Source organism: Camponotus vicinus, unplaced genomic scaffold, assembly GCF_025532165.1.
Source record: "Camponotus vicinus isolate PSW18456_S1 unplaced genomic scaffold, iyCamVici1.0 SCAF_5, whole genome shotgun sequence".
In the NCBI taxonomy this organism is placed as follows: Eukaryota; Metazoa; Arthropoda; class Insecta; order Hymenoptera; family Formicidae; genus Camponotus; species Camponotus vicinus.
The window spans coordinates 18,181,098-18,198,789 of NW_028141977.1; the positions used below are offsets into that span (position 1 = coordinate 18,181,098).

Here is a 17,692-nt window from a genome sequence, read left to right on the forward strand (position 1 = left end):
TACGTGAGTAGAATCTCGTTGCGAAAGGAAAACCGAGGAAACAAATTCCGATGCACTCAAGCAATTACAAAGTAATGTCGCGCGTCAGCCACGTGAAAATTCTCAATTATGCATCGCTGCCACGAATTCGTGCCACGAATTGCGCTTTCTACATTCTAGCAATCGGAGTCTAAAAGAAAAATTTCTCGTATTTCTCTAGGATATTGAAATTCGTTGAAGCTGAGCCTCTATTGCCTTCTCTGCTTATTATTGGAAATATATTGAATTGTGCAATTTACTTCGCTCAATTTCTGCATCATACTCATATATTTTAGGCGCGGTTGTTCTTATAAATGGCAATAATGCCGATTATTTTAATCGAAAGTAAAGCATCGTTATACGATCGTATACTGCGTTAGAAATAACACAACACACATGGTTATTCCTGTCTTATGCTTAAAAAAAAAGACGACGTCTGTGAAATCCGTTTTCTTATTGCAACACAAATATGGTAGCCTTAACTTCAACGTCGATAGATTCCCGGACCTTTGATTCTGTAAATCTCGCACGATGCATTTCTGCGATACTAGGCAACCTTTTTGCGGTTCTTGAACCGTATGCGGGACGATCCGCCGCGTCTTTCCGGTACTGCCATTCGCGGATTTCCCGAGTCACGGCATCTCGATTTATTGTCACTTGACCCAGTTGACCTGTTTCCTCTACAGATTCCTACTTTTTGTATACATTCCTCCACGTGCGTCGCACGAAGAGAGGAAGAAATAATTAAATTATTCCGTAAAGAAGACATGGAAGAAATAATAGCGCGAAATAATTTCAAAATTTTACTATGTATCCAAATTTTTGTTTGAAAGCCAAGATTTTTTTAAATTATCAGATTTTATAAAATTATTGATCATAGCCGGATGTAAATAGATTCTAATTATATCTTTAAAAATTTAATTTTTGAAATAAGAGATAATCGATAAAAGAACAGAATATATATTTTTTATGTTTTATTTCGACAGAAATTGTAATGTAAAGTATAGTGATATTTTTTACATACTCTCTTACATATATTTCATTAATTAAACTACATTTTTTTCCCTAAAATTTATAATTATTCAAAAAAGAATATAATTTCATTTATATCAGAAATTATTTGAAAATAAATTTGATTATTTATTTTCTTTCTCAAACGCAAAATATTACATATAAAAATATTTCACAATCTCAAAAGAATTAAAGCGTGTATGTAGAAAAATTTCTAACTGTTTACCACTCGAAGTCGGCCTTACATTGACGCACGTTACGCGCAATTAGTTCGTTAATGAGGATCGTAAAGAATTTATATCCGGTTGTAACAGTTTGCCCTAATAATAGTTTTGCGCAGTGAACTAATTTATTTTGAACAAACATCGCGAAAAAAATGGAGAAAAAATAGAGTACGCGTTGTTAGAAAGGTCTATGATTCAGTCGTGCGATCTCGTAATGAGTTTCTCATTATGAAATAAATCACGTGATTTGCGAATGTCATTTTTGCGTCATTTGTGGAACTAGGACAAAAATTCACATGTTAGTCCAATTAGCGTAAGTAATCTAATTAATACGTATATAATTGTGAGTTTGCATTCGCACATATAAAAATATACGTAGACATATATATACTTTTATTTAAAATTGGAGTTAAGATATTCAAAAAATAAAAAAACATTTTTTTGTGACCTAAATGTAACAAGAGATTATAAAATCACGAATAGTATTATGATGAATGCTGATTCGTCATTAAATTCGTCTTGAAATATGTTGCGTGATTTGTGTGAACTTGATTGCGCACTACCACCTTTTTACATTTGGCTTTTACATCTCGACGACCGTGGAAAATCATGTGTATTCCAATTAGCGCAACTGATATTATTAGCAAACCATGTTAATTCTTACAATTGCACAAACAATGAATGAGAAAGTATATATCGTTAGAGCGAAGATTCTCAATACATTATGTTTTTAAGAGTAAGAAATTTTATTAAATTATAAAATAAATATCGCGTAATACATATTATATAATATATAAATATATCGAGGGATTTTAAAAGATTTCAAATAGTAATTTTATATGATCAATTATATATTCGATTTTGTCCTCTTTTGGATTGATAAAAGAGCGTAAAATTAAATTAAATTGTTGTTAAAAATCTATGTTAAAAATTTAATTACTAATTGTCAAAAATTGTCGATAAAAATTTTATGTTTAAGGCTAAAATATATATTTATAATATAAAATATACATTTTTTTATTATGACTGTAGGAATTCGTCAAATGTGATTTATAAAAATTTCGCTTGTAGTGTTTTATACATATCTTTATAATCTTTCTTTAATATTAACGATGCTATGAATTTTTTTTATTCTCAATTATATTGTATATTTTTTATTCATCCGTTAATTCGACAATCATGTTCTACAAATAATCGCTATCCGAATAAATTCTTATAGTTCAAACTCTTTTACCGCTGAAAAAATCTGATGACGACCGATATTTATCTAATAATAAAAAATAATATTTGAAGATAAACTGTCAGTTTAAAGTATTCTGAAACATATCAATTAAGAAAAAAAAATTATTTATAGTAATACTATGTTTTGCCTAAAGAAGTGTATATCGAGAAAGAGAGAGAGTAATTACTGGTTATAATTAAACAATTGAGTTATAGCTAATTATTTTACAATTTTTAAGCTATCTAAGTGAAAGTTTAATAACGTGAAAATATAAATCCTATAAAAATTTTTTATTTTCATACATAAATTATCTTATATGTATAAATTTATTCATATTGCTACTTTTATAGCTTAGATTTCACTGTAATAAACAATTCTCTTTAACTTAGATATCCGCAGGATACTCAAAAAAGTGATAAATAATGGCATAAAAAGTGATAATAATTCTTTTATTAAGAAATAAAATTGTAAAAAAATGTAATTAATAAAATAATAAACCGTAATAATATTAATTTATAACAATATATATATATTTTTTTATTTTTTTATTTATTTGAAAAAATATTTGTCTTGGCATTATTAATAAAAAAAAGATATACCTTGTTGTACACATGTATCAACACACGTACCAGTTGTGCAAACGTACAGTGTGTAAGGATTCAACGGTTTATTTCCAGAAGACTTTAATAGAAACAAAAAGCTTTTAAACGTCGCGTGATGAGAAATTATGGCTTTCTACAGAGAACAAATTATGGTACGTTCGTGTAAGTTTTTTGTACGCGCCGCATGAGAGCAAGTGTTTCTCATAGTCAGGCCCATCATTAGAGAGGCCGGCGCAGCACGAGATCACGTATTCATTGCTTAATTAAGATTATCATAACTTGAAAGGAAGCGACGAACCGATATTTCACGTCAGTGTATACGTCAGTTGCATACGTCAATCGAGAGATACAAAGTCGGCACGTGTATCGAATAATGTTCTTCCGCCGCGCGCATTTTCTTTTTATTGATAAGATAAATTATATCGCACATTTTAGAATTATATGTGATGTTTCTTTCAATTTTAGAAAAACTTAAAAAATTTAAATATAAATTTTGACATTTTGTGTGAGAAACATTATATATCAGTAAAAGTAATATTACATATTACATAAAATAATATTCAAATAATTAAGATATAAAGGCATATGAGACAAAATTATTTATCAAATTAAATCACATATCTATTAACGAGATTGTACATCAAAACAATCAGAAACCGAAGGATGACTGGAAATATATATATCACTCCTCCTGGAATTTTGCCGTTAACATATATTATACACAAAAATATTGACGATCCGTGTTTGTGCGTTCGATTCGCGTTAATCAACCAAGATTATTGTAATAAACTACGAGCTATTAATGATGACATACATAGGGAAGACAGGATATAACGGCAGAACATGAGGACATATCCATATATTTTAATCACCACAATGTTTCGCATTCATTTGCTTTAAAATGTTAATTGAATGATGTGCAGATAAAATTCACCTAACATTAATTAGACAATAAAGATCACGAAATTATCGCAGAGAAATTAAAAAGATCGAAACTGATGTAAATAAAGGGGTTTCATGTTGTAAGAAAAATTATATATTATATATTTCATTAAGAAATTAATTAATTCAATTTATCTGTTATTTTATTTTCTTTCTGTCTTTGAAAACAACAGTTTTTATAACTAAATTAACTATAAAATTAGTAAAAATATTGCATATATTAAATATATATTTAAAACTATTTAACAAATATATTTTATATGTATAAAATAATATAAAATATTTATCATTAGATAATTATGATGAAATAGTAATTATTAATTTTATATAAAAAATTATATCATTGTTTTTTACATTGACATAGAAATTTCAAAAATGTATTGTTTATTTTTATCAGAAGAATTTAAATGATTTAAAAAATATTGAAAATATAATTTTAAACTAGAAACAAAGAGAGACAGAGATTATTCATCTTGTAGAAACTTCTGTACTATTCAAAAAAATCTCTTTTTGTACTGCCATAAAGAACTTTAAAATGGATACGATCTCTTAGACCTCATCGTAATATATTTCGATATTAATAGAGAGTTTATTAGATATTCAACATGCTAATTTTCTCTTAGAAAATTTCTAAAATATGCAATATATTTTACGAGATGATACTTAATAGCGTTAGAGATTAATTATGTAAGATTATCTCTTATCGAGCGGCGGGTAGAAAATTTGTAGCTGCCCTTTAAGGATTGCGATGCTCTATAAACTAGACACTAATAGAGAAAGCTAATTGAAGATAATAGTCGTTCAGTTCGTTCAGGAAGAAAGGGCCATCCAGCTACCTATTAGTAGCAGCGCAATAGCTCTTAGTAACGGGGTATTCTACATTGTGGAAGAATGGCTCTTTCTTCCTCAATAGTAAGAACCTTGAACCTTGAATATAATGTCCGCTTATTAAAGGGCCCTTTCACTCGTATCCACTTATCGACTTCAGAGATATTGTCGATTTTAAATATTTTTATTTCTTATACAGATAATAATTTTAATTTTCAAAATTTCACATACACATACACACACTATAAATTACATATTAGCGTGCGCATATATTTTACTTACCTTATTCACAAATTATTAAATGTCTGAAGATTAGATATAAACATGTAAAGTGCAAAATATAATTTATATACATATAAATAATAATTTAGATAATTATATATGTATAACAAAGTTCAACTATAAGAGGAAAATTATATTTTCCAAGTTTTAAACGAGAAGAGATACTAGAAAAGTGGAGAAAAATTAACGTAATTAAAATCACGGGAAAGCCATTAATAATATGATAGACGACAAAATGTACACATGCTACACGCTATATCTAATTACGTTTATAGATACGTATACACTACGATGTACACTATATGTTATATAATCGTACAGTAATCTTTTATGGTTTTCTTTTTCTTTGGAAAAATTGCGATCTCATTCTATCTCGCTTAGAGCGACTTCGTTAACTGTTAACATATCGTAAATATATCGCTAGAAAATTTAATATGTAGCAAAGAGATCGAACGACAGCAATCATCGATCGTAATCGTTCAGAAATATACGTTGCCGGCTTAAGAAAGTTGTTGCACACTAGCGTTTTATCTGCAGCAAGTATCATCCGCAATCAATGGCAATTAATTCAATTGCATGATATTCTCGACACGCTTTATTCGAATCGCTTCTGCATGCAAATCAAAGCTACTCTAATATTATTCCGGAATTGCAGTAACGTTACTCCAAGACAGTGTCCTTCAATTCGCTCTACAAAGCGAAATGCAAATGTGTATGTTCATTATTTATATTTATCGATATACTGTTTGTTACGCGAGAAAATAAAGAAATCGTGATTTGAATCTTATTGAAATAAATTGGCGAATTCATGCAAATAACCTCTTTGTGAGACGAAGCGAATAAAATAGCGATTAATTTTCTGTTTCCTTTCTAATACACTAGAATTTATTTGACTTTGTACATTTCGTCTTCTTATTGGAACGACGTATATAAATCTTGTATTTAAATTCACAGCTAAAATGTATAGTATAAAATATGTATATAGAGAAATAGCTATATACATAAATATTTTGCTGAAATGGTCTGGAATGAATCAATATATCAAGAGAATTTACAAAACAGAGAGTTGGAACTGTCATCGAAATTTACGAGATTTATCTTTATAAAATAAAACCCAATAAAAAGATGCGTATATCTTTTGACGAGAAATATTACCTGTATTTATTATCTGTATATATTTATCATATTTATCATATCCCATATATTCGCCATATTTTATTTCAATTATAAATTTCTCGTCGAACTTTTAAGAATCGATATTTCTTGAATGAGAAATCGATAAAATAATCGCAAAACTTGATTTATCTTTTCAATTAAATATTTTGCTAATTAAATCGGAGTCAGATTTTATTAAAGTAAATAACATAATATGAAATACATGAGCACATAAAATACAATAAAGAGCGTAAGAATAGAATTTTTGTATTTTCGAGTACCGTTATTGTTAGCGACCGGTTTGAGAATTTTCAGTTTTTTTCTTCTCTTTTTAAGAGAAAATTTGTCACGTGTGTGTGTATGTATAAGCTCGTAAATCTAGATTTCTGATTTACTTTCTCTCCTCTTCCCGCGCGTAACCGGTCGCGAGTCAGTCCCTTCAGGATTGTAAAATTTTTGAGTACTCGTATTATCAATCACACATTATCGGATTGAGCAAAGTAAGTTGTAACGGTTTGCTAAATTGGCGAAGACAGAGACGTAGCTAATATAATATATTGCGAGAATATATATGCAAAAGCATAGGCGAGCTCTCACAGGCCGTTGTTTGGATAAATCTATCTTTTCGATTCTTAAAAATTCAACGAGAAATCTCTAGCTGAAATAAAATATGGCAAATATGGGATATGATAAGTATGGTACAGATAATTTCCGTCAAAATACATATATACGCATCTTTTTATTGACTTTTTTTATCAACATAAAATAAATCTCTCATAAATTTCGATGATGGATTCAATTCTATATTTTAGTCCTCTTGATATCTGTATATTTTAGTTCTCTTGATATATTAATTGATTTATTCTGTTTCATAAAATATTCAATAAAATATTCTGTCAATGAAATATTTATGTATAAATTCTATAATTCAAAGAGAAGTTAGGAACAAAAAATAATTTAGAAAGAAAGAAAATAAGGTAAAAAAAGAGTTCGATATAAAAATTATATATATTTTAAGTAATAATAGTTTTTAAATTGCTTTGAAATAATTAATGTATATATGTTAAAACGAAAATAATGAAATGTTATAATGAAAAACGTACAATTTTTTCCTTACCTGGATGTTTTAAAACTATTTTTATTATTTTTACATATATGTATATGTATATATGTAATATTTAGCAAATTATTTTGACTTGGAATAAAAATACGCAAATATTCGTAAAAAAAATTAGTCTTATCTCGATATCAAAATATATATTAAAAGGTCACTTTATGTATGTACATTAGTTTCTTCTCAATCTACATAATGTTAATTATAACATCTTTGAACATAATATTTTTAATCGTGATATATGCAATTCACGTAAATATGTTGATATTTATCACTCGTGAATGCAGGCATTGTCGAGTCATACTACTTATTAGTCAGTGTTCATGCCGGATATAATCGCTACTTGAGGGCATAAAGCTAAGAAAGGAGAAAATTTATCATTCGAATATTGGCCAATAGATTTACACACATATACATTCAGGGGTACAGAAGGTAAGTTAATAATGATTTGAACGAATTTTATGTTTACTGAATTATAATTGAAAATTAAATTTTTCAGAGCAAATTATAGTGCATTAAACGAGAGCGCGATAGTTATATTTCATTATATGAATGCAGAATATATCGCGGGGGTAAACCTTATGTCTTGATTTTTCGCTCCTTGCAATAAGGATAATCCTTCTTCGAATTTATATTTCTGGTACAATTTTAGTAATTATCAATGATGACTTAAAAATAATTGCTTTTGCAATCCTACTGAAATAGATTCGATAGAATCTTGATACGCTGATTTTGAAAGAGAACTTCGAATATTATCTTCCACGCCAAGAGAAGAAAGATAGACACGACACACGATAACATTGCTAGTGATAAATTGTTCCATTTAGAATATAACTCTTGCGCTTATATAAAATATTGATAGAGATAAAAATACTGAGCAACCGAGCGTAACTATGACGACGCGGTGACAGTACATAATAGGAAGAGAAAAAGAGAGAGAGAGAGTATGTGTGTATGTGTGTGTGTGTGTGTGTGTGTGTGTGTGTATGTGTTTCTGATCTATATCGATATTACAATTGTATCTTTTCAATTTACGTATGCCTTAAGCTATCACGTACAACATTATTGAAGCGGCATGATGTATATTTGAAATAATCATCGAAAGAAAATCGAAATTAGGCACTTTTATATTTTTTCCTCCGACATATTGTTTTTATTAAAAAAAATTATTAAATATATTATGTCTTTATTTTAAAAAATCATATCATTAATATTAAAATCATATTATTATACTTTATAATTAAAATAGTCTAAAATTTTATAAATTACGATCTATATAGAAAAAAATCACGATTACATCTCTGATCGAATAACACACTTAAGGTGCTAATATTATTAATTGCAAGTATAGCGAGAAATCTCTAAGATCAATCATGTTTTATCAAACCTGCATTATTCCCCATTGTATTCGAATAGTATTGCATTGTATTAAGGTTAATAACGCTGGATCCCAGAAATCTCGTCACGGATGCCGCGGGCATGCGGCTTTTAACACCGTGCGTTATTCGCGTAATAATTTATCCGCGGCGTATCGATACGGTGAAATGATTAATGGCTGATATTGTCCGTGCGATACTCGTATCCCGTGTTGGTCAGAAATTGTTACGCTTTATACTCGCGACTCGCTTCATCGCTCATCACGTTTACGGTACAACGCGTAGAAACATTTAAGCTCTCCTTACACACGATTTATACGAGAGACGCGATCGTTAAGCATTTCTTAATCACTCACACACGTTTTCCGAGTGTACTCTCGCGCTCGTCGTTTCGCAGTTTAGTAGTGAAAAATGCCAATTCTACATGGACACATTCGATTTCCATTTATCTTGTGTCTTGATTTTATCAGCGATTGTATACAGAAGCACTCCTTTACGTATCTTTTATTTTTACAATCATTTCGTAATTTTTATTCTGCGCGTCTTGAAGCGAAAATATGACCGACGATCGACCATAAAATAATTTTCATTTCAAAATAATATCATCATATTATAACCTTCTTGCAAGGATATTTTTTAAATCTTATTTTTTATCTTTTTTATCTTGAGGATATTTTTTTATTTTAGTACACAAAAATATATAACATTTAAATTAGTACATTTTATTACATTTAAATTAGTAGAAAAATGATGTACGCGTCATATGTAACATGATGTTGCTATTACATACATGTAGCACAAGTCAATCTGGTCGGTTGCAACCACTCACGTTGCGTTATATCGCATCCATTAACGATACGTGAAGCATCGTGTGAATAGAATCTAAACAAAGTTTAGTTCATTTAACGATTGCTCTCGCCGACCATTTGCCCTCGCTCGTCTCAGTAATTATTTTTGATTGCGCTTACGTTCGAATAATTTCAAGTGGGTGAACTCGTTAGATTAAATCACGGCTCTCGGCGTTTTCTCTCGGCCAAGGAATCGCATAATTATCGTCACATAAGCGCAATATCGTGCGGAGTTTAATCGATATATTAGGATTGTATGAGATAACAAGACTAGTCTTGATATTGCCTTGTCTTGTCTCGAAATTTCAGACAAGATCAAGATAAGATTTTTAATTAGATATCAAGATAATATCAAGACTATTAGCAAGATTATTAATTTTATAAAGATTATTAATTAAAAAAAAGACTAAAATATGTTTGTAAGTTAGATGAGAAGAAAATCACTATATTATATTTTGAACTTAAAAAATTTTATTTAACAAATAAAAACATTTATAATAAATTTTATATATAAATTTTTATTAATAATTAATACAATATAATTAATACAATATAATTAATACAATATAAATAAAATAAACAATATAAAATATTAAAGCTACATTTAGCAAAACTTTGCGCACATATACGCGGTTCTTTGATTGTATGCATGTCATGAACCGTTTTGGCATTTTGGCATTACTGCGTGCAATCTTTTCGTGAAGACAACAAATTATATACATTGTGTTTTGAAAAGTAAACGAGTGACATAAAAATAGTAATAATTATTTTAAATTACATTATAATGATTATGTTAAATATATATGTATTATTTTAAACATTTGTTTAATATTAGATAAAAATTGTTAATAAAATCGAGACAAGATAATAAAAGACGAAATTTTTGCTACAAAGATTCATTCAAGATTAAAATAAGAGATTTAAGTTTTTGAAAATCAATATCAATATAATATTTTTACGAATATTGTCTTATTTTAGGTCTTATACAACGCTACGATATATGTACTCTGTTTACTCGCGAATCAAGCGATATCTGCGCAAAAACCAAATCATGCTCGTCAGCTATTTTAATATCGCAAAACGACGACGCGGGTATTTACATCATCATTCACGTTTGTCATGAGAGAAGCGTGCAAAATGTTGCGTTAAATATTAGAGACCTCTCAAGTCTATGCCCGTATAACAACTGTTCTGCTTATCATTAAGCCCGTTTGATAAGCGAGATCGTGAGTTTGAATTGATAAAAGCCTGAACACATAACAATTTCATTTATTTCCTTAGAAAAGTTTTATTTTTATATTGCTTAATATTCGCGATAGAAAAAATACTCGAATTAAAAACTTTTATAATCTAATATTCTAATTAATATAATAATATTAAATGCTCAGAGGAAAAATATTAACTTGTATATGTATGTGTAAATCGATATATACATATTTCTTGTACTCTCTCGTATGTCTTCTGAATCGATATTTATTTCTCAGCTATTACATGATGCATATCAAAACTGCTTTGATTCACTTAATTAATTTACACTTTCACCAGAAATCTGTAATTGATGTATATTGGTTGTTTATATGCTAAATCGGATTATAAGATGTTTCAGAAAATTCGAAAGTTTTATCTTTTGTCTTTTTGACTTTTTTTAGCAAATTATATGATCTGATATTCTAACATTTTATTTTAAAATATGATTTAATATTTTATTATGAAATATCAAATCACAAAGAATATAAGAAAATACTGATTTGATCTGAATATATTTGTTTCTCAATTAAAGATATCTTACACGAAAAATTTCTGTAAAAAGATTTCAATTTTAAAATTATATTTTAAATCTTCAGCTAGGGAAATTTAGAAAAATAAAATTGTTTTCTATTTTTGTCTCTTTCCTTAAATATTTATCGACAAATTTTGCACTGGAAAATTTAACTTGACATCTTTCAAGAGAGAGAATGAAGTCGTGTATCTTTAGCAAACACTCTTTTTATGTGAGGTCTCGGAAATCGACTCTTCTTGAGCGTTTCTTCAAGAGCTGTACATATTTGCAGAAGTACTGCAATGCACTGTTGCATGCGAGCCATCGAATACCCTACAATTACGCGAAGTAGGTGCGAAACTTTGCGCGTTACTTCGCGGGAAGCTAAAATCGACCGTAGAAAAATTCAGCCGATCATTCACTCGCTAGAGAATTGATATCCGATTACTGTAATTACGACGATCTAATCGATGTTTTCCATCGCACCCTGAATTTTGTAATATGTGGATAGCATAGATCGCATCGGATAGAAAGCGCATTCAGAGAGAATATCGCTAAGATTCTGATTGATAGATCTCAACAGTAATGTTTCATGCATTTAGAGATTGATCTATAAATCTGCGGAAACGAGCTGAAAAATTTCGCACAGCTTGATATCATTTAACGGTTAAAGATAACATCCGTTGATTACTTGTAATATTTATTGTAATTGATTGATAGATCTCGGTGATGTAATCGCCGTTTCGCATGCGATAAATCGACATATAAATCGATATAAACAGCCTTAAAAATTTCTCACAGCTTGAAACCAGTAACCGTTTATTACATACTTACTACACTTGTAGATAGCGGATTATGGATAGTTTTAACTATAAATTGCCAGACATCTCGATTATAATAATTTTTTCATCTACGAAGGATTCGTAAAGCAATAAAAAATAGGATAAAAAATTATCACGAAATTTTGAGATATACATACGATTTATAATAAATTTGCTGAATATCAAACTTTAAAGAAAAATTAATCCTTTGAAAATAAAATTTTTATATAAAGAAGTTTTGTGTTATATTAGTTAAGAAGATTTATTCTTAATATTTCTTGCTTTTTTGAAAAATGTTTCAGCAATTAAGAACACATAATTATGGACACATTATCATTAGAGAGATATACAAAATGTGAATCTAATCTTGTAAAAGTATTGAGAGGCTTGTATCTAAATACTCTATCTATATGCTTGTCTAAAAAGTTTGTAAAGTAGATGCGAGATATTAAATATGATATATAAGCATAATATCACACGTTTATTATATCATTAATTATGTTAAAGTTTGCGATAAATCTGTGCATTACCCTTAATTGCTCGGTTGCGGGAAAAGCTCGCGTTATACTTTACGTCTGATTATCTATACGTACATTCTTGTCTCCATGTAATGGAATATATTCCGATCTCGGAGATGTTCCATGATCTCCGGAAATGTTTATGATTCAAATGAAAAATGATAATTCAAACGAGCAAATAGTAATCTTAAGTAATTGCGTTCGAGAAAACACCTCTAGTAGGAGGAAAAAAGCTGACCACGGCCTTGCGGCACAAAGGTGTAGCCATAATATAACAGAAATATGAGGGCAATAATCACAGGCAATCTATAAACCCATTTCTCCTCTCCATTTCAGAAAGAGAGATTCTTCAGGTAGAAGAAATTTTTTTATAAAAATATACCGATTTTAAATCTACATAAAATGATGCTATAAACGTCAAATGTAGAGTTTTAATATAAAAATCAGATAACAAATACCGTCTTTTGCATGATGACATGATACTGAAAATAGCTTAGAGGAAAATTTTAAAGCTGAGAATGTATCGCGTAGATGTATTTATATTGTCGGTTTATGGTTCAGGTTCTTTAGTTTATAATTCAGGTTCTTTTTAAAATCTGAAATCTATCTCATAACAATAATAGTCAGAGGAAGAGAGACCGCGAGATATCGATGTTTGATGTTGCAAAAATGAAATGCAGGCCCCACGAATGATTCTTGCGCAAGAATTCGAAAGTTCTTCCTACGCCATTGGAGGCAACGGTGCAGGGAAGTTGCATCGAGCCGCGGGCCGGTTTGAAAGCTAACGTTTCATTTGCGTTCTCTACGTGCAAGAATGATGCTCTCGCCATTTTTTTGCCGTCAACGAGCCGTTAAAATGGTTGCAGAGCGGCGCGAAGAAGAAGAATGATTGAAGACTAGAATGTTCCTCTCAATCTTGTATACAACATTATCCAAAGAATCCGAAAGTCGAGAAAAAATCTTTGATCTTTGGGGAAATAGAGCGCCTAGATACGAATACATAATAAATTCCACGTTAATGCAGAATAAAGAAACCTTTAGAAAGTCCGGGGAATAATTTTAAGACATTCACTTTATGTACATGGACATCGCGCGATCTTTCAAAAGTGGAGTTTAAAGAGATTTGTGCAATCTATATTTTTACGCAATCTTACGCAATAGAACAAAAATGCGCGACTTTTTCTTTATCGCGCAAACAACATTGTGCGAATGACGGAGGTTAATTCAAATCGGTTCCCTGATCTCGGCGACTGGCCAATAGCGGTTAATTATCGCGTTAAAAAATCGAAAAGATCCGTCGAATCGACCACCGAGGCCGTAATTACAGTTATCTCGGCGCAACGTGGTCTTCAAGCTTGCAACAATGAGACGCTCGTAATTCATTATTGTTCATGTTCCATTATCCGCGCGAATAACGACGGAGAGAAGAATGTAGTAAATCAAACGCGCGATACTTACGAGCTTAAAGTAAACGTTTGAACGATTCGGAAGTCTTAATTCTTACAATTCCTTGACAACTAGTAATTAAACTTTACATTTCGATAGATTGATTAAATTATTTTTATTCATTCATAAATTCTTCAAATGTATTATTCTATCTACATACAAATGATTTTTTATGTTATTAAACATTTTTTATATAAGATTGTTTGATGAACACATGATGCGTTATTTAAAAAAGATATCAAGATATATTAAATAAGATAAAATAAAAAATTTATTATTCAATTAATTGTAAATTCTGTTTTTAAAATAAAAGAGTTTATCTGTCTATATTTGATAATTTCTTCAAAAATATTGCAGAAAAATATTGCAAAAAATCTTTGTCAAATTGAATCCTAAGAAGATTTTTCTAACATTGATTACCTATTATTAATATATTTCTGTAATTTCTGTAAATAGGTTTACGATTTTATATATTGCCGTTTTACACACCAGATAAACAAAAAAATTCGTAAATTTTTTAACTTGAAAATGGGAGCGCTAATTAAATTCAGCCTACTTATGCAGTCAACATGTATTTCTCGACATATTTCTCGACAAATTTCATGTTTTTATGATGTTATTACTTATGCACTATTAATTGTAACCAACATATGATATCATAAAGTAATTTTTATTAATGCAGAAATCCCCGGTTATCTTTAATGCATTTCTTTGGCATTTAAATAGAGCAGAGACATCATGTTTGATATTTAAATGCATTTTTTTCTATATTGGCTAATATTGGCTAATATATTGAACACGTTTATGAGATTCGTTTAATTACTATTCAATAAAATTAGATATCTTGAAAAGCAAATTAAAATTCGTTATTTTTAGAATATTTTATAGTTCCGAGAAATAATTAATCGTATATATAAAATTATTTAATATTGTTTTTGAATTATTCCAGTAAAAACAAAATTGTTTTCATTTACAGGAGGTATTGTTGGCGCATAGCAAGGCCACCGCTCATTGTGAGCCGATCACGGTGATCCTGGCTGAAATGGAAGCGCCGGAACTCGCGGCTCTTCTCGGCTTCGTCTACACCGGAAGTGTCACGGTTCCGCGGATGCGATTGGACGCGTTTTTACACGCTGCCGAGACGCTGCGGATTCGCCTGCCACCGGTGCCAGTGACAACGACTTGCGGCGAGCGAGTGCAAGCGGACTGTAAACTGGAGGATGTGAAAGACGTGAAAGTTAATCCCAAGTATCTGCGATGCGATCAATATCCTTGGTGTAGATCAGGAAGATCATCCTACGAAGATCCGCTCGATAGAAAGGAGTCCAGGATTTTTTCGATGGACGGCAACAGGAACGTTTCCAAGAATATCGGGACGCTTCGTGAAGTCAATAATCCTGGTCCCAGTTCGTTTGAGCCAAGCTGTCCGGGCGGTTGGCCAATCGATGGTTTCCTGTATCAGGATAGAGCGATAGATGCTTCCGCAGAGAAAGATCACAGCTCGGTGATAGTCATGGATAAAAATCGCATGATAGCCCCTAGTAGCGAATCGTCTTTCGACGTTTATCAGCGAGACGCGTGTCTTCCTGATAGATCGTTCGCGGAAGGATACGGGAATCTGGATTCTTCGGAGAGGATCAGAATATCGGGCTACGAGAGATCGCAGGTGAATCGTTCGACGGAGAAGCCGATGACGGATGATGATGTACGCGTGGCAGACGAGTCTTATGAAAGGTCACGCGACGAGTACCCCTTCCAGGGCATGATGCCGTTGTCGTCCTTGCAATGTCGAACAAGGTCATTCGAGAAGACGATTGATTACGGTTCGCAGACGATGGCGGGTGAGGATCTCAGCTGCGGCGAAAGTTGTTGTAGGTGGAGGACCATCCGCAGGCATGTGGCCAATCGCGTCACCGCGTCGCCGTGGCGCCAGATTATCAGACCTCATCATTCACCGAGAACCCCTCGGTCCGTCGTATCCCAACGTCATATCGATGACGTAAGTACTTAGTAAGATTATAAATATTATTAATCACATTTCAGATCATTGAGTGTTGATAAAAAATGTGTTTTGCATAATCGATTATGATGCCAAATGCGATTTCAACTCAAGTCGAGTTGCCTTGTATTCTCATGAATATAAAACTGGTCCAATTCGAACGTCGATTACAGCGTGACTCTCAGAACATAGTTGACGTATCAAACTAACATCGAAAATCAGATATTGAGATTAAGGTGAAATTCTAATGGAATCAACATCGAGATGGTAAAAATTATTGACGAATTTTCGACTATTATTTCAACGTTGAATCAATCAATTAATTATATTCAAATTAAAAGTCACTTTAGATGATTTTGTTTAGACTATAGTTCACAAAAATTAAAGATAGAGTTATACTAATTTTACTAAATAGAAAAACACTTAAAAAATAATTATATAAGAAATATGTATCACTTATATTTTATACATATTATACATATGTAATAAACAGAATTCTTTATCTTAAATTATGTCGCAAATTATAAGTAGTATAAAAAAATTTTGTGAAATCGAGAAAAAATGATTATTTTGAATATGATAATAATATGACATATAATTGTATTATCAATAAGACAATATTACCAGTTTATTACAAATATACAAAATATTACAGAAAGTACATAAATATAATATTTATTTTCTTCTAAAAGAACCAAAATGAAAATAAACATATTAAAACATTTATACGAAATTTAAATGTAACACACAATAGTAATAGAAATACATTGCATATATCTCTAACTATTTATAAATTGAAATAAAAATTAATATCACCTATTAAAAACTAAAAATTAAATACCATATTCATTTCTGATTGGATAGCTGACTTAATAATGTGCAGTGAAATGTTTTACTCCCTTTTCATTTGTGTATTTCTGTGAGGCGGTTTTCTTATCTAAACATGACTAAACGCTTCCCAACGCTACAGCCTGACAGATAAACATGTGAAAGATTCAGTGAGATTAGCTGTCTTACATGTTATTCACTCAATTTTTAGTTTTTAACGAATAAAGTGTAGGCGCAGTCATCATATTAATTGAAAAAAATACAAAAATATTTTTTGTAAGTTTTAAAAAATAAATTGTATGCAATATCAATATTTATTTGTTTTTGCTGTAATAGATTCTCTGTTTTATAAACTTAAAAAGAAAAAACAAGAAGAAATGCGATGGTGGATCGATCAATGTGTGTCTGTCGGTCATGAAAGTCAATCACGTTTTAGTGTAAAGATTGAGCAAACCAGAAGATAAAATATTCACTATGGTGGGAACTGTGTCGAGGTGAATAACATTGAATGGCAAAATCAAACCCAAACACATGTTTTTCGTCTAATCGGTAGTAAAAGATATCTGTCAAGCAATAGAAAAACGACTCCGACTTCAACTGCATGCATAATTTAAAAAGAGTTAATATTCATGAAGAGGTAAATAATTATGCCAATGACATGGTAAATTTATTTTCGCCATATAAATACGAATAATACTT

The 17,692-nt window shown here is 30.4% G+C and overlaps 1 protein-coding gene across 1 annotated transcript in view; it reads left to right on the forward strand.

Moving 5' to 3' along the window:
- LOC145972285 (uncharacterized) overlaps positions 1 to 17,692 on the forward strand; it is a 29,733-nt gene that overhangs the window by 4,068 nt on the left and 7,973 nt on the right. The window contains exon 2 of the mRNA XM_083100773.1: positions 15,143 to 16,165. Within this exon, the coding sequence (XP_082956899.1) occupies positions 15,143 to 16,165 (1,023 nt within the window). The remainder of the gene's footprint in view (positions 1 to 15,142; positions 16,166 to 17,692) is intronic.